The sequence below is a fragment of the Apis florea genome, unplaced genomic scaffold (assembly GCF_048593485.1).
Source record: "Apis florea isolate Af1SG1 unplaced genomic scaffold, ASM4859348v1 contig_2350_pilon, whole genome shotgun sequence".
Lineage (NCBI taxonomy): Eukaryota > Metazoa > Arthropoda > Insecta > Hymenoptera > Apidae > Apis > Apis florea.
The window spans coordinates 9319307-9342492 of record NW_028256565.1 but is presented as its reverse complement, the minus strand read 5'-3'; the positions used below and the strand labels follow the sequence as shown (position 1 = coordinate 9342492).

Here is a 23186-nt window from a genome sequence, read left to right as displayed (position 1 = left end):
TTAAGAAATTAGTTTATTTATAATTAGATATTATCGGTTCAATATACGATAATATTTTCGTTAAACTTCGGTTTTCATCATCATTTTTAAACGAACTTTCGTAACGATAACATCGTTGTTATAACATTTTAATTAAATTTAACTGAATTTTCAGTTATTTATTTATAATATTTATTCTAAATTATATTAAATACTTTTATAATAACAAAATAATTTTATATATTATTTATTCATTTCATTTTTTAATTATCATTTTTTTTTACTTTCATTTTTATTTATTTACTTTTTTTAATTTATTCTTCTTTACTTATTTTTTTTAATTTTTTATTTATATGTTTATTTTTTAATTTATTTTTTTTTTTAGTTATTTTATTTTTTTTATTATTTTTGTTTTTAACTTTGAATTTTATTTTTTATAATTTTTAATTTTTTTATTTGCTTTTTAATTTATTTCGTCTGAATTTTTAATTTTTGATTAGTTTTAATTAAATAATTTTTAATTTTTATTATTTATTAAATTAATATATATATATGTATATATTAAATAATAAATATAATAATAAAAATATATATATATATATTTATTTGTATGTATTTATAATATAAATTTTATTGTTATTTTGTGTTTTGTTTTTTTCAGGTGGGTCTCGATGCGTAGTCACCTCCTCGTGGGTGAGACCTGGTAATTGGCATCGCTTTCCAAAATTTTTTTTCTTAAATTTTTTCTATTTAAAAAAATATTTTACAAATATTTAAAATTTCGAAATATAAAATATATTTCATCAGTAATAGTTTTCGGAAAGCGATGGCAAGCTAAGAACTATGCACACATGCAGTCCAGTTTAAAACATGGTTTCCATTAATTGTTTTGATTAATTATTGATAAACTGGACTGCAGGTAATTGATAAAATCTAAACAAAAATATTCTCATTAATTATTTTTATTGTATTTGTTATTTCATCTCTTTTTTTTTCTTTTAAATAAGACGAGAATATTTTTGATACAAATAATTTATTAGTTAATGAATGACTATTGGTTTAATTCAATTTAAATAAATTTAAGCGCGTTCCATATGTTATTTTATGGTTTATTGTTTTTTCGTCGTTTATTTCATTTCAATTACGTATCACGGAACGGTAACAGAAGATGTTGGACAAATACTCTACTTTCGGTTATCAATCGAGTGTCCGCACCATAGTCATTTCCTCGTGGCGAGATTTGGTAATTGATTTTTATAGATTATTCTTTGGAAAATTGTCAATATTATTTTTAAAATTTTTCCACTAACTTTTTCAAAAATCGATATCAAGTTAAGAACTATTCAAAACATGCAATCCAATTTAAATTTTCTTTGGTCATCTAGAATGGATTGTAGGTATTTATTAATGTTCATTATTATTTGAACCTGGATTTCAATTTATTTATTGTTTTATTATAATTTAATTGTAAATTTTTTTAAATATTGTGATATTATTTTTTTAATTTTAAATTCAATTAATAATTTAATGTAATAGAATAATGGTTTTAATAACATTTATTGGAATTTTCATTAATTACTTGCATTTATTAGAATTGAAATGTCTATTTTTGGAAGAATTATTCCTTTAATGGCATAGGATATTACAGACAGTGACATGTAATGTTAAATACTTTTATTACACATATGCTGTAATCACTATTATATTTATAATGTATTTATAATATTCCGATAATATCTTACTCCTCTATACAAAAATAATTACAATAATAATCGTTATTGGCATAGGCAAAATCGTTATTTATTGAAATTTATTGAGCACAATTATTTTTTTCCTTATTTTACACAAGTAAACCTATATTAAAAGTCATTTAAAATTATAAGATTTTAATTATTTTTTATACATACACACGTTTATAGGTGCGTATGTTTATATATCATGTATATTTATATTTAAATTCATTCTGTAACCTACAACGCATACTAACAATATATCAAAGTCTTTCATTACACTGGTAATATGAATTTTTGACAAAATACTGAATATTTCTCTTCTTCTCCTTTTCTTCTTCTTCTTTTTTCCGCTTTCCTGTCATTTTTTCTATTTCTTGTTTTCTTATACTTATCTTCACGCTATTACGTTCATTCTTTATCTCTATCTCGCATACACGAACAATTTGATAGCATTAAAGAACATTCGAAAATGTAATTTTTTTTTTTCGTGCGCTTACTCAAGAACCCTGATCAATTCGTGTTTATTAAGAAAATTTCGTGAACAGTTCATTCTTCGTCAGTCAAGAGAGTCGAATTGTTCGATTTTATTTATTCGTTTCGAACGAATATCGACTTAACTATAGTTTGTACCGCGACAGCACATCTTCATTATTTTACATTATTATTCACACACTATTTCGGTAAGTTATGCAGATTTAACGCTGCATATAACTGCATAACATTTCTAAACATATATATCTGATCGTTCAATATTTCTCTGGCCAGTTTTTCGATTTTATATAAAAACGGTATAAAATTCGTGTTGTGAATCGAGCTTAGAAGATAATTCAGAATTGATCGGAATGGAAGAAATTGTTTAATTAGATGTTAAAGACGTAAATAGTAGATGTGAAGTGTAGTTGATTAAAGTAATGGTACATTAGAATGCTACATTATCGATAGTCGTTTGCAAGAAAACGCGAACTCCGAAAAACATTAAAATTCGATTTTTTAGATTAAACAACTATTTTTTTTTTTTCAAATTCGATTCATTTAAAGAAATGGGATCTAGACGTAAATAATGGAATGCTTTGTCTATATCCTTCATAACAATTTTTTTATATATATGAGTATTTGCATCACAATAAGATATAATTTAAAAAAAAATTTAATGATCCGTCAATTGTTTACAAATGATTCGATTTTATAAAAGAATAAAATGAAAAGCATAAAATATTAAAAGTGAAACAAGCTAACGTCACGCATATAATATCTAGGTATTGTAACAATCTCGAAATATTTCGACGTGCAACGTTTTCAATTGGCGTTGCAATTATATGGCACGTATTACGCAATAAAGTTTGCACATTTTGCTCATCTCTTTTTTTTCCCATTTTCTCTGAACATCCTTTAAAAACGAAATGTCAACATCCAAGAAATCCATTCTTCTTAAACTTTGTCGTTTCCTCATTTCAAATGTGCAAGCTTCTGTCGGTAACTCGTTTATAACGTAGGGTGATCATATCTTATGTTTCAAATATCTTTTTTTATAAAATTATATCATCATATGATGTACAATAAATATGAAGTAAAGATAAATGTATATTTAAAAATATAGTTATTGAAAATATTTTCTTTGAAATTAGTACGAAATTAAATAGACAATTTATAATATATATAATTATAATTAAGACATTATTATAAAAATTATTATAAAAATAATACAAAACTAAGAATATTATGAGTTTAGAACTTAATATTATTATATTAATGTTAAAAAGAATAAATCTAGCTAATAGTTTAATAACAATATACTAATTTATCCTCGAAAATCTTATTAAAAATTGATACTTTGGTTTTGTGATAGAGTTTCGATTATATATATATATATATATATTTGATAAAATTTATAACGATTTTAAAGGAAGTGAGAAGACAATTTCAATACATTAATTCCATTTTAACATATTTCTATCTTACTTTTTTCGCGATTTCTTTTTTTTTTATTTAACGTAACGATACGATCACCTTACTATATAACATTTTCTACGTTAAATGATTTAGACTAAACAAAAATTACGCAAATAGTGAATAACTATTCCATTTAAGAAAAAAGAATCATTTCTTTCCATCAGGGACGGTTAAAGCTTCAAAAATGAGCAACGATCGAACATATAGAATGAGTTTAATATAACCAACAAACGTGTATATTATTCACTTCCAAAATTTTAAAATTTCTGTCTTTCTTTTTCTCTTTAAATTCTATTTATGATTAGATAACATCGTTATAATAACACCGCATTTATCTAAATCTGTACACGAAATTTTTCGCGTCATTTATGTTTAACAATAAATAATTAAGCTGCGGAAAAACACCTCGAGACGTTTTAACTTTCGACGCAGGCTCAATATATATATATACATAAATATCATCTCATTAATTCTAACGCATTTCTACAAATTATACTTTGTAGACGTAATACTGAACGAAAAAACAATTAGGGATTTGCCATCTTGATTGTACTTTGTGATATCGCAAATGATAAGTATTCTATTTACCAACTAAGTCAAAGTATACAATGAGAACACATTTTTATATATATGTTATAATTCGAATTGATGAATTATGATAGAAAATTTTGCAATTTTTTTTTCAATCGTTTTCTCATTTTGTTTTTTTTTTTTTTTTTTTCATTTTTTTATAGTTGAGAAGGGCCAACGAAATTCACATTTTTCAATTATTAGAACCATTACTGTCGATTACTGCGCCATCGGTTGTTTTATCCGCGAAACAGAAAATTCGTTTCTATTCGAGATATCGTAATTCTCGATATCTCGACAAGAAGTTCGAGACATCGCGATTTCGACATAATCATTCCCGCATTTCAATAATAACTCTATCACAAATCATTCGGAAAGCATATAATATATTCGTATTATATTTCGCGCAAACATTTGTGTGTGTGGGTGTATGTGTGTGTGCGTGTGTTTTTATATTACTTTCATCGTTCATTATTTATTGAGAACCTTCTGTAACATATGTACGAGAAAGTTTAACGATAACATATCATACACGTCGCGTCGTTCCGTTCGTAAATGATTTACGAGGATCGTGCGGTAGTCTTTTCTTTTTCTTTTTGTTTTTTTCTTGTTTTCTTGTTTTCTATTTATTAAATGAGTTTAACTTTTTTTTTGTAATTAACGGTGCGTGGAAAAACGTTTATAAGAGTAGAACGTTGCTTCGAATGATAGAAAGTTTTAGAATCATGTCGTTGGTGCATTTGAGACTGGTGGTGTATCGGTACGCCATATTGAGCTACCAGATTGGCTGATGGTAGTAATCTGTAAATAAAGATAATCAAAATAAAATATATTCTTTTTAAATAATAGTAATAAAGTTTATTTCATTTAAATCATTATTAAATTATATTGTAAAATTATGAGAAAATTTATTAAATATATTTGCTTTAGAATGATATATTTTTATATACTTTATTACTATTTTTCTTCTCGAAATATTTATACATATAAATATAAATTATACATTATATAAATCCACTAGTCAAAATGGATTTTTCTCAAAGAATCAGTATGTAACATTGAAATTTCATTATAATGATTCTTTAACTTTTTATTATTAATAGAATATTACTATTTTATAATTCGAATTTTAAAAATTTTGAACAAATAACTGGGGATAATTCTAGTTAACTAGAATTATTATAGATCATTGCATGGGATATCTCATTCTCAAAAACAAATGGTATGACAGATCTATTAATTGTCACCTTATTGTCATGTCCGATTAATGGAGTTTCTGCTGTGGTCTCGTCATTGTTACGACTCATGTATGGATGTGGAGGTGGAACATAAATCGGCTTAGAATGACTGGCGACTTGCGCGTAAATCGTCGGTTCCTGGATAGGTTGCCTACGCGTCAGAGTCGACATGGGCAGCAGTTGAGGTCGTTGAATATTGGATACCTGTACTGGCTGATAACAATTAGGAGGTATTCGTCGGTTACCCCGAAGCGACAGCTCGGCGTACGTTAACTCTGATCCCTGCAAAATCATTATTGATTATGCAAATTATCATTTATTGATTTAATATAATGAGAGATACGGGTTTTTTCGTGTTTTCTTTTTCTCTCGTATTTCGATTCATATATTTATTGAATAGAGTAGTAATACATATTTTTAATTTAAAAAATTATATATATATGCATCTCGTTAAAGGTATCCAAATAATTCAGGCTATTAAACTTCTTAATTTAATATAGATATTTCTTTTTTTTCATTTCAAACGTGTTATATGCATATAGTGGGAAATAAAGGGTTTTCATAGCAATTCGTACTCACGTTGCCTGTATTGGTAAAAGTACTTGCATCCGATCGTGGCTGGTGTAATACATAACGTGGTGAAGTACTCTTGCACAATTCAGAGTAAGAATTCTCTGCGAAAATGTGGAATTTAAAAAATTAGTAAGGCTAATAGTTCGTTTTTATTTTTTAATGATATTCGAATAAACAGACATTCATATTGTTGAATTAATATAAATTTTTTTAGTAGAATAAAATTCATTAATAATAAAACCCTCTCCCAATTTTACAACACATAATCATACACCATCAACTTAACACGTCGAATACTTATTAAATTACCCACCATTAGCGTGAGGAATTATATCTGGATCCTTCTCGAAACTCTCAATACTGTCGGAATTGAGAGGTAGGGTCGACGATTTATCACGTGGAGAGGAGCTGCCGGTACCGGACGCGGCCAGGTTTGCCATGCCACCGTCGTCGTGAGAGTCCTTGTCCTCCTGAGACCTTGCTCGAAGCCGTAATTTCACCGCCAGGGTTATCACGAAGCCCACTAGTAGGACACCTGCTGTCGATCCGACTACCATACCGAACAGTGGTCCGGACAGCGACAGTATCTTTGGCGTGAGAGCTGAAAATCATGTTAAGTACCATGAGTATTTTCCTCTTCTTCCCTTCTCTTCTTAGGACTGTTGCAGGGATGATAGGATTTCTTTTCGGGGGATATTCTTATAGAAGAATTAATAAGAAACGATTTATCGCGTTTACAATCGTTTACAAAAAGAAAATTGACGATTTTTGTCGTGGATACGATTTTTGGATTTTTAGGATTTTTATAAAAGTAGTTATAAAATTATAGGAAAAGGCAACCTTGATCGAATAAAGTAAGATAATAAATAAGTGGGTAGACAAGTAGAAGTGTGGTTAATCGAGTGGAATAGGGTCAGTTATTGGTCAGACAGTAGAAGCGTGGCAGTTGAAGCGCGTTTTGAAAAATTATGAAAGCGATTGGAATCATATTTCTGTAAAATAATTATATAATTTTTATGATAAAATTCGTTATAAATATTTTTTTTTTATTTGAATATAGTAGTTAGTTAGTTTTGACTTAATTATTATAAAATTATTTCTTTATTCTTGTTTTGTTATAATTAAATATTTTATTTGCAAGTTTTTGGCTTTATTAAAAATTTTTCTTAAGATTCTGTAAGAATTAAAATATCAGGATGTTGTGTTATTTTATAATATCGTTCTAATATAATTTTTTGATTTTTCTTTTGAAAATCATACAATGATTCTATTTAGAAAGCGTTAGAAATTAATAGAAATTAGTATATGATTATACAAAAATATATCTTTTTTAAAAATTTCTGTACGATAAAAAAAACGTGTTAAATACTCGAGTTTTTATGAAATGAACGACATAAGAAATTCAAATAATTCTCGGGCACGATCATGATTCATTTGCTTGCATAATTTCAAGCTACAATTTGATTTACGTTCCCCTTTCACATTCCAGATAATAATGGATTAATATCTCGGTAATAAACGAGCACTGGGCTGATTAACCATGGTTCAATGCGTTTCGTATTTAACCATCGACAATTATGTAAATGAAATTTCATCATAGAGTTGACCGTCGTTTCTGATCACGACAATATTAATGAACGAACTTATTTTCAAGCTAAAATAAGAAAAATCTCTGTTTATCAAAAAAATTTTGAAAAAAAAAAAAGATTCATAAAATGATGTTTCAAAGATTTCTTTTTAAGATTCATTAAAGTGTTAATTCGAGTTGCAATAAAAAGAAGCTGTGCGTCATTTATGCATGTTTCACATTACGATATCGTAGCAAGATTCATCATTCACATGCAAAATTTCTACATACATAAACATAGATCTACGATCACAAGCCAAAGCGCGCCATATTGCAAGCAGAAAATATTTCTGATTATTATATTTCTTCTGGACAAATGTTTTTTTATTCTTCTCATAGTTAATTATAGTGTGCTTTAAGTTTTCACTCGATTTTCACTGTTTCATAAATTCTCACTTTGTTTCATGAAAGATTGGCACATTTTATGAGATTTTTTTTTTTTTTTCAATAAATGATGCTGTAGATACAAAAAAATGAGTGAAATTAGTTGAAATTAGTTATACAATAACTTACTAAAATTTCTTTTTTAATTTTCAATCACTTAATATCATAATAGAAAAATTAAAATAAGAAAAAATTATAAATATTTTTTTTTACTCATAGAAAATTTTTGAAATTTCTTTATTAATCTTTATAAAATGATCTAACAGCATTCCTATATAAAGTAGGAAAAAGAAAAAATCAAATATTAGAAAAAATTTTCTAACATATTTAACATATTATAACAAGTTTTTATTTTTAAAATTTCAAATTATTTGGAAAAATATAAAATATGTCCGCCAAAGAGATTGTGTAGCAACAAGAACAGAACCTTGAAATCTCTCTCTGTTATCTCTTCAGAGAAAAAAAGCACATCCCCAAACTGCCCCATAGAGAAATTCCTCTGTTTCCGTGTGGAAATCGTTTTCCCTCGGAACAACAACAACAATTTTCGAGACAATAGGATGAAAGGACGAAAATGGACCATTCAATGTACCTCGACGAATGAATGAATGAAACGTGTCAAATAAATGATGACATTCTAAAAGCGTGGACAGATTTTCAACGAGATGCACCGCAGAAAGAAACGGATATCATAGAACGAAAAAAGAAAGGGACCAGAGATCATGAAATAGTCGTAAAAGGTGGGTTCGTAAATGTATATTCCCGGGAGCGATCATAAAGGCACTTTCAATCCTTCAATTTCTTTCTATTCTTGCCATTTTTTGAAACGATAAGTCGATTACTATCGCGTGGAATATATTTTCTTCCTTTCTTTTGTTTTTTTTTTTCGTCTTCTGTTTCAAAAGAAGATAATTTTTATTTTTTCTCATTACACAGAGCGATAAGAAAATGGTATATAAATATTATAAAAGTTGTACTTACAAAAAGAAGATTAATAGGATATTATTCCTACAGATTAACCTTTTTGATAAAAAATACAACAGTTTCTACATCTTTTATATTCTTTTTTTCTCTTTTCATTTAAATATAAAATTCATTAAATGACGCATACTTATAATACATGTATTTTATCTTAATACTTTTTATTATTTTTTTAATTCTTATCATAAAATTATCATAGCAATTATTAGTTAGGATTAGATTGGTTCTAAATCTTTTTTTCCTATCGTCTATATAGAGAGATAGTGTGACAGTAATCGCGTATTGGAAACGTTAATTTCGTTTCGATGCCAAATGTCTCGCGTGGATTAACCGAACCGGCTAATTTAGGATTAATCGATTATATCTCCATCCCGGTGTAACACTGCCACATCCATTCGTGTTTGTGTCTGTGTCATGCAGTTCTCACAGTTGATCGAATTGATCTATATAAGTGGTTGCCCGACCGCCAATTAACCGATTTAGTTTATTCCACAACGTATTAATGTTGGAAAATAGATCGAAAAAGATTTACGAAACGATATTCCTTTTCCTTCCCTTTTTTTTTTTGAATAATTAACAAAATTCTAATTGAAAATTGTATTTCATTGTTATATCGGAGAAATATTAAAATTAGGTTACTATTGTTTCAAATTAACTCAAATTTAAAATCTTTTGAATTGAACCGTATGATTTTGAAATGTTTTTGAAATTAGGACATCTTGTTAGAGTAGTGTTAGATCATTGCTGTCCAGAAATAGGTTAAATTTTTAATACGATGAGTAGAATTATATAAATCTAAGATGTTTTTTCTTTTTTTTTTTTTTACACATCTGAATAATATATATATATTTCTATTACAATATTATTTGCAATTTAGATAGAATTATTTTTCGAAATTACGATGAAGATTTCGCCAGGTTTCAACACGTTTTTTTAAATAAAAATTATCCAGATATGTGGACGTCGTGTTTGCAGAGATAGTGAATTATCGTTACGCCCGTAATAAATCTGGAATTCAGATGCACTGTCCAGAACTTGCTTGACATTCAAGTTCGAGATTAATCAAAATCCACTTAAATTCACAAACTTCTCTAAACGAGTAGTAGCCCTCTTGTTCTGCTCCTGTGATTCTAAGTTGATATTAAACGCAGGAGGCGGTTGTCATTCGAATTCAAGAATAGAGAATTCACACTCTCTGCTATTCCCAAGATGGAAACTAGTTAATTCGAGGACAATTTTATATTACTTCGGTTCCCATTCCGTTGGGAATATTTTTAATTCGAGATAACTTGATAGTATATTGCCTTGTTACAAGAACACGTATTAAAGTATTTTTATTATTCACAGATTAAAAATGGACAACAAGAAACCCTTTCGTTTTTTAACATTACAATACTTATACTTTCGCGATAGATTTGACGATAGATAGGAAAGTTATTCGATGTTAAAACAAAGCAATAATTTTATAGGAAATTTTTTTAATTTTCTTCAAACCAAAACGGATATATTTTTTTACTACAAAATTTTTTATTTTTCCCACAAGAATTTTCTTTCCTTGAACTAAATCTATCGATTTTCTTTCTTCTTTTTTCTTTCTCTATCCTCTTCGTCCCTTTTTCTCGAAATCTTATGATATCAGAGAATCGTGTTCCGCCGCAGACCAATTTCGGTTGAACGCCCTCCGGATGGTTCGCACGTACACGCGGTTGCCTTGGCGGTGTCCCTTGGAACCGGGAGTTCCCCGACTTCTCTTCTCTGTGTACGTACCAACCGTTTACAGGATGTATACGTGGGGACCTTTCGCCACGAATTCGCGGAGAGAACGTCCATTTGCATATTCGCGACCGCGCGTTAGCCCGTGGTTAAGCTGAAAGACGTTTTGTAATCACGTTCCGCGGACTGTTTATGATTTACTTTAACGGTTAACACGGCTACACGGTCGTTTAATAACCGATGATACGCGACGTGGATGCTCGACTATTAATTTAATCATGATCACGATGTCGAAACTCTCGATGATAACGTTTAATCGATAAATAAGCAAGGAAGAATTATGTAGAAGATTATAATCGAAATGGTTGATGAGATAGATGATTCTTTTTCTTTGTAGAATTTGTTTTAATTTTGGAACTTTGGAAAATGAAAAAGAAATGATAATTTTGATAATTATGATATTACACATATAAGACGAAAAATAATTACAGAAATCGTATTTATTTATTATTTTCTAATCTAGTTTTTATTAAGAAAAAATTAAGATGTAGATATATTAAAATTAAATTCCAATAAAGAATGAAGGAATGAAAAATTCTACAATGAAACGAATAAATTATTAGTTATCGTGGTAGTTAATTTCTTTTTAAATAACTTTTTAATCAAATCTAAACCAAAATCCATTTTTTAAATTTTAAAACAATACGATCTAAACTGTCTATCGCTAAATTATTCTTGTGTTTGCATCGCGATCGGATGGACGTTTAGGTGATTTGACCGGTTTAACGGTAAAATGGAAGGCTGTTCGATCAGATCGAAATTAGTTTTAAATCGTTATTATACATCATCAATTCCCAGTCAGAATTGATTGGAAGCGCAGGCCTGATGATTTCGATAAGTTGTACACGATGTTGATTCCGTGTTTACGCCGAGTTTCGGTTTCTGGTTAATATTGGCGTAGGTGAACGTTAATTTTGGATCAGATTTTCAGTCGGATTTACCAGGATGATCCAATGATTTAATGATTAAAACGGCAGCTTGGCCGATCTCCGCATGATCCTAGATTAAGTCTGGATTATGTTAGGTAATCGTGAATTCTGGATTAGCTATCGGGCAACGTTTGACAGCATAATTTGATACTGTGATGCTCCTCCACCGCCTGATTCAATGCCGAAAGCTAATTCAACTGACAGCGGATACGCTTATTGTGAATTTCCGTTTGTGTTAAGTAACTTAGGTGGTGTTCTATTATGTAATTCTTTTATGCCCGCGTTTGAAATTGCGTTTGAATAGAATCGAATGGAAACTGTACACGAGTTGAGATAGGTGATGATAGTTCATGGATTAGATTTTACGTTTTAGAATTAAACAATATAGTGAGAGGGATGCAGTATTATATTGAAAAATGGAAATAAAGTAATTGTAAAGCCTATTCGAAACGTGTTTATATATTTGAGAAAAACATAGTTTATTATATTTTTTCGAATTTCTTGAAAATATAGAATCATCGAGCAAATTCTTTTATTATCATATTTATTATTTTTAAAAAAGCAATAATTTAAATTAATTAGGAAATAAGAATGTCGATAGTAATTCAAATATCTTAGGGTGGTTCGTGATAGAAATTCGGAATTAATTAGGAATTGTTCTTCGACGCGAAGATATCTCTGTCAGATATCGAAACAGGATCGATAGGATGAGCTGAGATATCGATGACGAGCAATACTCAAACCAGAAGGCTAACTAGTTCGAACGCAATTCTGATCGGATTTCAATTTGCGAGCATTTCAGATGGGATGGCCGGTAACTCCAACTCCAACATTTAGTTCGGTGGTTGAGTACCACTGAATCAGATTCGACGCTTCTGATAGAATCTTTCCCTATCGAGAGTCAACTAGTTCAGAATACCAAATGAGCGTAGAGATCCTTATTAATTCTATAAAAAAAAAAAAGCGTAACGAGATGATCTATTAAAATTTATTTTCAAAATCGTGAAAACTAACTGATCTTTCGTGATTAAATTAATATAAATATTGGATGAGAAATTTGGGATGGTTTAGGGATAATCCACGACTTCAATCGCTTTACAATATTTACAAAATTTCTACGAAAATGATCTTGATGAATCTTAATCCGCAACTTTATCAAAAAAGCAAAACAGGACGTTGCTAAATAAATGGGACACTTTTAAAGGATCGTTTCTCGAAAAAAAAAAAAAACGAAATTTTTCTTAAATTCTTGGATCCCAAGATACTTCAATACTTCTAAACTTTTTTACTTAAGACAAGCACAACTTTACAATACCATCGTTTCAATCTCTACAAGATCGATCCTCTAAAAACGTTCTACATTTCTACGAACATCCCAACGAAAGAAAAAAATATCCTGTATAACAAAACCAAAGAAAAAAAAAAGGAAAAGAAAAGAAAAAAGAATATTCCCCCACAGAAAAGGAAAGATTGTTGACAGTCGATAAAAGGATCGCGATCTGGACACACAACAACGTTCCCAACAGACTTTATTAAAGTCCGCGGATGACTCGAAATCGAACACTAGCTCTGGCCCCTACCTGGGTATGCTTGATGCTCCTTTATCTTACCCTCCTGAACATAGTGCGGGCTGTGAAGAACCGTTGCGTCGCTCATCGCGTGCTCCGTCATGATCCTCAGCGAGAGCACCAGGCCCGAGTAACTCCTCTCCGCGGGCAGATCGGTGATCTCGAGCATGCTAGGCGTCATGCTCGTCGCGGACGCCAAAAGACGCCTGGTGTCCGCGTCGAAGACCTGGAGGACATAGGTGGCAGTGCGGGGATCGATGAACTCGCTCTCGGCGCAGCTCACCCTCACCGTTGTCCGACTCTCTTCCCTGATCGTACAATTCTCCGGGGGAGGGGGTTGCGCCAGCTTCTCACCTGTTACCATACCGGGCACACCATCCTCAGCTTCTCCTTCTTCTACACCTACCTCGACGCTCGAGTTTTTTGTTTTTTACGGGAATTTTTATATTTGATTTTATGAAGAGGGTGGTTAGGATTTCTCCCTACGTATGAGGGTGATGGAAGGGTTCTGTTGCAAGTAGAATTTTTCTTTCAGGGAAGAGGAGGGAGGAGGTTAAGCGGAGAGTTCAAAGAGAGAGATTGGGTTAAGTTTTTTCGACGGCGCTACGTCTCGCGAAAGGATTTTTCTCTTTCTTTCTTTCTTTCTTTCTTTCTTTCGAGAAGAGCGACGACTTCGAAGTCTTGTGTTTCAACCGTTTCCGTATTCCGTTTGCGTCGCGTTGATGACGAGCTTCAACGGTGGCAAACGTTTTTTTTTCTTTTTTTTTGGTCGAGCGATTTCTCTCTTTTCAACATTTCAGGGGAGGGAAGGATTTTTCGAAAGGGATTTCTCGTAGCTTTGACGATTGTTTGAGAGTTAGTTTGCAATCCGGAATGTATAATTTTCGTGGGCAATTGTAGTATAATTTCGACACGTTGAAGAGTGAATCTCAATAATCAAATTTGTCGATGTTTGATCAGTCTCTATTTTCTGTTTTACAAACCAAATGGCAAAAAAAGTGTCGTCATTTCAACGATGTTTGCCAAACTTCCATCAAACAAGCGTTCGTTACATCAAAAAACAAATTTCTCTCTCTCAAAAAAAAAAAAGAAAAAAGAAAAAGAAAAACATCAAACGCGTTCGATGAAAAATAAAAATAAAGAACAATCCTTGAAAAGATAAAACTTGGAACAGATATTACAAATAAATCGAAAGGGTAAACCAGATTTTTAAGCAACAACCATCTCTCGAATGTCTCTCTCTCTCTCTCTCTCTCTCTCTCTCTCTCTCTCTCTCTCTCTCTCTCTCTCTCTCTCTCTCTCTGTCTTTTTTTTCCTTTTTGAACAGATTCGATCGAGTTTCCACCCGAAAAATCCGTGCCAACCCTCCGGCCCACGTTTCTCATTCGCCGCGCGAACGTGTTTTAATATAAACGTCAAAGCGTAATCGATATCCGCCATAAGGGAGGACAGGCCAGGTATCGATATCGAGTCGTTCGAGCCAGTCGTTTGCACGTCGCGTAACAAGCGTCTGACTTTCGTTTCGAGGCTAAAGTAAGTTCGTGTCGGAATTACGGTCAGCTGGTCATTTTATCGAACGAAATATTCGACAGAAGAAGCGTTTACACGCGTGAACGAGAGCACGGAACTGCTAGAATTATTTTTTTTTCTCTCTCTCTCTCTCTCCTGTCCTCTTTTTGCTTCCTTTCTCCTAGAGTTAGGCAGCAGGGGTACGAGTCAATAAACCGGCGGACGAAAATCGAGCGACGCTGGTCAACGATATCGACTGCCTCGATAAACCGAAGATTCGTTTAACACGTTCCTACTACTTGTAATTATTGGAATTGAAATTTTGATTAGATAAGCGGAAATATCGTTCGATATATTGGTTATTTCAATGAATAATATGAAAATTACAAATATGACGAAATATATTTATTTTTACACGTGAATCAAGGAAAGAATTTTAAGCAATTTAAGCAATTATTTTTTTATTTAGTATTTATTATGAAAATTTTAAAGGATTTTTTAATAAAAAAAAATAAAAATTGCATATAAATATTGTTACAAAATTTTAAAACTTTATTGCAATTTTAAAACAGATTTAAACAAAATTTTTTTTTTATCTCTAAATCAGCATTTTTTTTTTTTTAAAGATATAAATGTCATCTTTTAAATTCTAATTTATAAAGTTTGTGCAAATTATTTAAATTGTCCAATAATTTTCCACGAATTTTGTTCGTATTTTAAAAATTTCGTGGAAACTGCTTTCTGGATTGTTATCTCATTTTTAATTACGAATGATTTATCGTACACATGATGGATATATGAAAAAGGAAACGAAGAGAATAATTAAATACCTACATTGATTAAAATGAATTCATAACATATCACAATTGAGATCTTTCAATTATCGTTAATGAAATTCATACGCGAATAAATTAACCGTCTCACCATAATAATGGTTTTAACATGAAAAAGTTTTCAATCTAAAAAAAGAATTCGCGAGAATATTCAAGTTAAAATATGTCAGAAATGTCGAGATACGATTAACGTCCGTTAAATCCCTGTATCGAGGTGTCTTCCGTCAATGTGATTAGCAAACATTTGCATTTTAAAACGAGAATGTCGATAGAATGTAACATTATCGGTTTGTTAAAAAAAACTCGGCAACTAAATACAGAACGGAAAAAGAAGTAACGCTTGTTTTATCGAATTGCATAAAGAGTAAGAAGGGATACCATTGACTCGTACTACTTGACACTTTGCCAGTATATTTATTGATATATATCATTGTGGAAAAATCCAATCAACTTGTTTGAGAAAAAAAAATATTATCCAGTTTACAACTTTTTCTTTTTAATAATCGAAATATGATTTAGATAAAATATTTTGAGAAAATATTCGCGAAATCTTCGTATTTTTCTATCAAAGAAATGGAGCATACATTATTATTATTCGAGAATCTATTATACGGAGAAATTGAGCTCAATTAAAATACGAAATTTCTAATATTAATATATATCACAGAATTAAATTCTTTTGAAGAAATATCAAGTAAAATCGATTATTTATTAAAAATTACCATTTATAACGAATAATAATTTTAGAAATTGAAGTTTTTTTTTTAGATCCTTTTAAAAAATTCAATATACGAAAAGATAATTCGTACGAGCTATTTGAAACTATTTATCTCACTGAAATGAAAAATCAACATAATTTCCCCGCTAATCCAATACAAACGAATGCAACGAAACGGAATCTATCTCTATTAAAATGGGATAGAATCCTATAACAAGAATTTCTTTTAATCAACCGCAATTTTGAGAAAAAAAAAAAAAAATTCCACTTCACAATCGTTGGACGTTCATAAAAGATAGGAGTACAATTAGAACGCGAGCCAACAGTCAGGAACGATATACACCAATTTCCAGTTAGCCAACGGACAGAATAGGCCGAGTCCACGACGAGAGAGGAGAACGGCTATCGCCCGCCCCCGCAACCCCAATTAGCCACGCATTATTAACGCGTACTGTACACAGGCCACGTTTACGGCCAGCCTGGCCCCGCGTTCCACGGTTAATTGTTAGCAATTAGCAGAAAGAATGAGCTAGCAATCTGACAGAGTCGTAATCCGGGACAAAATTATTTTCCTGGCCTACAAGAGAAATTCCTTTTCCGGTACATGCCTTCTCTTGTGACCCCATGCAGAAGCAAAGTAGCGAGAGTAGTAATTTGTCAGACTAGTGTCCCCTCTCCCCCCTTTCAACCTTTCTATTCTGATTCTCGTTAATTTCCTTGGTAATTCGTCTGCTCCGTTCGCCATTGTGATGTCGCTTTAAGTATATACGATGTCTGGTTAAGCGCGGAAATATTTTATTCAATTTTCTTTCTCGATGAAAAATTACTTTTTAATTCGATCATGTTTTTTTTTTCAACTTGTTATTTTGATCGATTTGGTCGATTCAAGACGAGTGTATTATATTTGATAAATTAAATTTTGTTGTTGCTATCTTCAATAAAAATATATTTTTTAAAAATATTTCTTCTTTTAAGCATTTTGCATTCAATAGACAAAAATAAATGACAAGTCAATTATTAGAATTTTCTGATAAAATTGATATTGTTTATTCTATTATTGACGACTGCAGGATATGTTAATACAAGGAAATTATATATTTCAGATCTGTCAGATATTTAAATGAAACAAATGTTCTTGTCAATTATAGAATCATCGTAATAATAATGCAATGAAGTGTTCGATTTCCATCTGTGTCACTGTATTTTCAGAGAATTGAACTCGATTCAGTCTAATTAAATTCGTAAACGAACACCATAAATTTAATTATAATAATCGAACCATTAATTATATTCATCACTGTCAATTAATTATCCCAACAAATCAATTATGGCGATTAATTTCCGTTTCGTTCTTATCGTTAATTCGATGCTAGCGAACAATATCCAATAACGAAGAGAGAAAAAGAAAAAGAAAAAAAAATTAAATCGAAGAAAGATTTAACTTTCATTGTTATTATCGCGTGGATACATTTTTCGACTCTATACTTGAAGAGATCACGGATCACGGAGCGCAGGGGACGATAATCGAGTTCGACAGGGACCGGAAGTCCGTAGATTTAGCTCGACTGGTGATCGAGGATCGAAACTATCGGTGTCAAGCGCTTAATCGCGCGTCTACGATACCGAGTGGCCGAGTAAACGCTGCAGCATGGCGGTGTCGGGACGGGAACTGTCATTTTTTCTCTTGTAAAACGACAGTTCAATCACGGTAATGGAACTATCTTCATCGCGGGCACTTAGGGAAAAGTATGGTTTACAACGCGATACAGGACCATTTTCCACAGTGATATATTGTGAGAACCTTATATCCGCAAGGGATGAGTTCCAAACCCATCCTTTGGATACTCGAAACCGTAGATATATTGTAGATACTTGATATTATGAAGAATGAGAGCTTAAAATAATAAATGATAAAATATGACAATTGCAATAGCGAAAATATAACTTTTTTTCTTTTCATGAATAATTATTCTATCGCATTTGACATTGAATTTAAATGATAATTATTGAACGTTTAATTAATATTTTTTTTAAGAAATTGCTTTTAATAACATGATGTAATGATGTAGGGCTTATTTAATGAGATGAAACGAGACGTGGGTGTTAGGATATAGTGTAACAGTTGTGAGGATATCTATTTCATGAGCTGAAACGAGATAAATGATGTAGGTGTAATGACGTGGTGCAATAATATACGTGAATATAAGCTTTTTGTTTTACATTGATGATGAGCTGAAATAAGATGAACAATTATATTTTTATTGTTTATATTTTTCTAACTTCAAAGATTATTTTTCATTTATAGTTCTTTATATCTATTTGTTCAGTCGTCGATATCAATCAAAAAGACAATCTTAATGTAATGTGAACAGAAAAATAAAATCTGTTCGAGATTGATTGAGAAATTAATAACTTTAAGAAGTGTATGATGTATATCTACATTACAAAGTTACCTGAATCTCTTAAAAATTTTAAATCAAACAAATAGCCTTTAAAAACGAATAATGATACATGCAAAAGGAAAAATTCAAAGATCAATAATCTCTAATTTCACAAACGTGTAAACACGATACTTAAATTTCGATATACTCGAATTTCCGACTAGATCAAGACCTCCTTTCCCCGTGTGAAAACTTAACAATTGTACGAAAAGATGGACGCGAGATCTCTTCGTCGATTAAATCCTCGAAATCCTTCCCCAACGTGGTGTCGTTCCCCCGATTCAGAAAGAAACCATCCCAGGATATCTCAGGTATATAAAGTCGGTTCACGGAAAACTCATCGACGCGTGTGTTGCAGCGTTCGCTCGTTTCTTGCCCGTTGGATCGTAAGTAAACGGATCTCTAACCGAGGTCTCTCGAAGGTCTGAGCGAAGTGGTGTACACGTAGCTCAAGAGCAGGATCGATGAGATTGATGTGGTGTGACCAATGTTGAGAACAGGAAGAAAGAGAGTGAACACCACGCGAGGTGGTATCTGTGTGTGACATAGAAGAAAGAGTCGGAAAGAGGGTGAACGAGTACAGCATGGGAAGAGTAAGAAGAAATACAGATAATCGCGTGAGCTCTACGATGCAAGGCCGTGCAGCGTAGCAGACAGTGCTCGGAGAGTAATGTGCCAATGATGATCGATCCCAACGGTTCAGATCGATTCGAGATGTGAGATAAGAAGTAGTAAACTGCTCGTTTATTCTTCGATATTCGTTATATTGGATTGAAATTCGTGGTCTGAAAACTCACCTGTTCGCCTTTCGGGCAGATTCAGGGTGGTTGCACGGAAGTGGACACTCTCGCTTCGACCTTTGCTGTTGCTCGCGTATATGTGGACGTCGTACGTGGTCCCCGGCTCGAGATTTCCGACCGAGAACGATGGCACTTTGCTCGTTTGATTGTAAACCGTGGTGCTCGGTTTCGAGGATATGCTGCTTGTTCCCGACTCACGGTCCACCTGTATCGTGAACTTCTGCGGCAGGCCACCGTCGAACCCCTCGATGCACTCCACGTACAGCGAGTCTATTGTCTGGTTCAAAAGAGAGCAATTGCGCGGTGTGTCCGGGTGACCTGTGAAGTCGAATAATTAGTATGGTCGATTCGAAAGTTTCGACAGCTTACGTTGACCGAAAGCGTATTGTATGTTTTGGGACAAGTGGAGATCATTTCGTGGAATTTTGGGCTAGATGAAAGAGGTTTTGGTGAGAGAATTGTTATGAATGGTGGAAGATATTTGACGAAATTGGATAACAGAATAATAACGATGAGTATAATATAATAAGGGATGTCTATCCTTTTTGATAAATCATCGATCATTGAATAATCAATAATATTTTTGATATTGTGTACAGTGATGTTTCATTAATTAATTCAAGATGTACCAATAATCATCATGGAACTTAGTATTACATATTCTACTATCTTACTTCTACATTTTTGAATTTGACAAATAGAAATAATACTTTGCTTAATAATATATCATGTATGATTTTGATTAAACAATCAACGTTATTGTGCAAATTGAATCACAATATCGAAAAGTTATATCGATCTCTTGTAAAATCGTTTGGAGTTCGCAAACATTTTATCTCGATTCTAAATCGCATCCAAGATTTAAATTATGTATCACGTTTTCTCCCCAATACTTGTTTACGCCGACTTTCCATTTCTCTGCTCGAAAAGAAACGTAATAAAGCTATCTCTATTCTTCAATAGCGTTAGCTCGAGTAACCCTGGAAATGTAGCTCCCCATAGCTGACCCGTGATTGCGTCGGGCGAAGAGATGAAGCGACTCGAAGTTGGGCAAACTATCACGACAAACGTCTGTCCTCTCCAGACGAGAACGGAATACTGAAAGCGTGGAGACACCCTTCGAACGTCTACCCGTTCACGTACGAACCGATGTGGAACCTGGTGTCTCGCAAACGATAGTGTGTCTCTACGCTCTCTTTAATCAACAGATACAAGTTCAGTTTAGATTTTCGTTTCGGGACAGTAACGAATTCCCAAAAGCGGACGATTCCATTTTATGCAATGCCCTGTTCAATAGCGCTTTTTATTGCTTCGTTGGCACGGTTTAGTGCCTTCCACTGGTACTAAAATGCGTTCATCACGCGTAGTGACGCGTTTCGTCCACGATGTCGTATCCTGTCGAAAACTCGTCCTCCATACGCCATATTATTCATAGGAGTTTTCGTGGCTGTTTTTAACTTGAAATGTTCAAAGATTTGCCAAGTTCTTGTTATTTTTATGAGAAATATTCGATAAAATCTAGTTTCTTCTTGGATATTATTTTATTTCGAAACGAACGAAATCCTCGTGAAAATTATTTCGTTTTTAATAAATACATACGCTGCGTTTTTTTATTCAACGTGTGAAATTTTTTCAATAAAATCAATACACGTGTGTGGGTATGCACATACGAGTTAAGATAAAATATTTAAAAAGTACTTTTTATTTCTTATCGATAACTATAAATATCACTTTTCAATATTCATTTCAATATTTTTATAAGATAGACAAATATGTATTTAAATATTCCTTTCAATAGGAAACTAAATAGATGACTAAATAAAAGTAAAACAGGATATGAAAGCATCGATTTAAACAAATATTCGATCTAGCTTCAAAGATTTATTAACATTTACCAACAGAAGCAAACAATCCTCGAAATTGAATTTATCTGAACGATACAATTTCAAAAAAAGAAAAAAAAAAGAATATCCAGTTCTGTAATTCGTTCGAACACGGAATACTAACACACGAGTTTTTTCAGTCGATAAGAGATCGCAAAAAGAAAACGCGGACCACCGTAAAGAAAACGGACATTCGGCTACGGAGACGTCCGTCGTTGTTTCTAATCTGCATAATGAGGAAACTTTTTAAATCTAATTTACGTCTATCAACCATCCCACGGGAGACACTTTTCCCCGGATTACTCGAGAACCGGTTGCACGGCCAATCCTCCACTCGCCACTTCTCACCTCTCCACTCTTGTAAATCCTGGCGATTTATATTTACACTAAAATCTTAATTTCCTCGGTTTCCACGGATTGTTACATAATTAAAAACGAAGTTTTTCCATAAAGCTAGTATCTCGTGACTTGGAGCCAGTTTGCAAGTATATTCTTAGGGGATGGACAATTTTCAACGGTCTCGCGCATTGCACTTAAGATAATGCGAATTTTCCTTGGATTAAAGGATTATCCGAAGAAGCACAAGGATACTTTGAAATACCCGGATCCTCGTTAAAAATGAATGTTTTAATATCGAGCGAAAAATCCTGTTGCTCGATTCTTTCCAATTGTTTTAACACGAATATTCTTTGAAATCGAGATTGATACTTTTCCTTTTTGTTCGATGTCAGACAGCATTCTCTTGGAAGAAAAGGAAAGTGGAATAATGGAATCGAGGAGATTTCCAATTGATTTATTCGTTCCAAGTGATTATTGCATATTTGATACTGAATTTTAAAAATACGTATCAACTTGTGAATAGAGTATTTAAAGAGAAGAAAGCATAGAAAAATAATAATTCATGTTTACTTTGTCACGGATGAAAAAATTCAATTTGCAAATATTTTTTATCGAAAAGAAAGAACGAAGTTCCGTATATTCGTGTATGATGATGGAACAATAGAAATTTAAATGTGTCGACATAAAAGACACTTACCAGCTGGGACAATGTGATAGACACAGGGTTCAAGTTGCGTTCCCTGCTCATTTGTACCCCAACAAAGCAGAGTACCATAGTCTAACTCGGTCATTGGTGTGTAAGAGGCCGTGGAACGTGTTCGCTCGCTGATGACTTGTGCTTGAGGTATGTCGATCGTCTCCATTGTGTTATTGAACTTCCACATAAACGTTACTTCCGGTGGATTTGCCTCGAGCTCGCACGGTATCCTCGCGGTTTCCTGTCGAGCCACACCGAATACCTTCACCTGACCGTGATGACAAACTGGAGCGACTGGAAAAGAATAAAAATCATGCGACTACATTGATAAATATATCGCAATTTTTATTTCTTATCACTTGTTGTGAGATATTGATTTTACAACTCGAGGATGAATAAATATTAATATTTTTTTTTCGGAAATTATCATTTAGATAAACAGGATATATTCAAGTTTTTACTCTTCTTGTTAATTTTGTTGTATCGAGAGGAAAATGTGCGAAAGGAAATGTAATACTGACGAATTATTAATGTTTCTGTTTCAAGAGGATCCGCATCGATGATTTCCCTCGTCTCGAAATTTCCTTAGGACTGGCATATTAGGCTTTGAACGATGGAAGGCAAGTCGATCCATGCTTTTGATCCATGAGTTTGAAGATGA

The 23186-nt window shown here is 32.1% G+C and overlaps 1 protein-coding gene across 8 annotated transcripts in view; it reads right to left on the bottom strand.

The window, feature by feature from the left end:
• Positions 1-1638: 1638 nt before the first annotated feature.
• LOC100870354 (neural cell adhesion molecule 2) overlaps positions 1639-23186 on the bottom strand; it is a 428395-nt gene continuing 406847 nt past the window's right edge. For 7 of the 8 annotated variants that reach the window (XM_086904550.1, XM_086904548.1, XM_086904549.1 and 4 more), the window contains 7 exons: positions 22526-22819; positions 19604-19924; positions 13348-13659; positions 6357-6644; positions 6050-6144; positions 5480-5752; positions 1639-5033 (listed from right to left, as the gene is read on the bottom strand). In XM_086904550.1, coding sequence (XP_086760676.1) covers positions 4956-5033; positions 5480-5752; positions 6050-6144; positions 6357-6644; positions 13348-13659; positions 19604-19924; positions 22526-22819 — 1661 coding nt within the window. In that variant the 3' untranslated portion in view covers positions 1639-4955. The remainder of the gene's footprint in view (positions 5034-5479; positions 5753-6049; positions 6145-6356; positions 6645-13347; positions 13660-19603; positions 19925-22525; positions 22820-23186) is intronic. The other variant, XM_086904555.1, reaches the window with a different exon arrangement.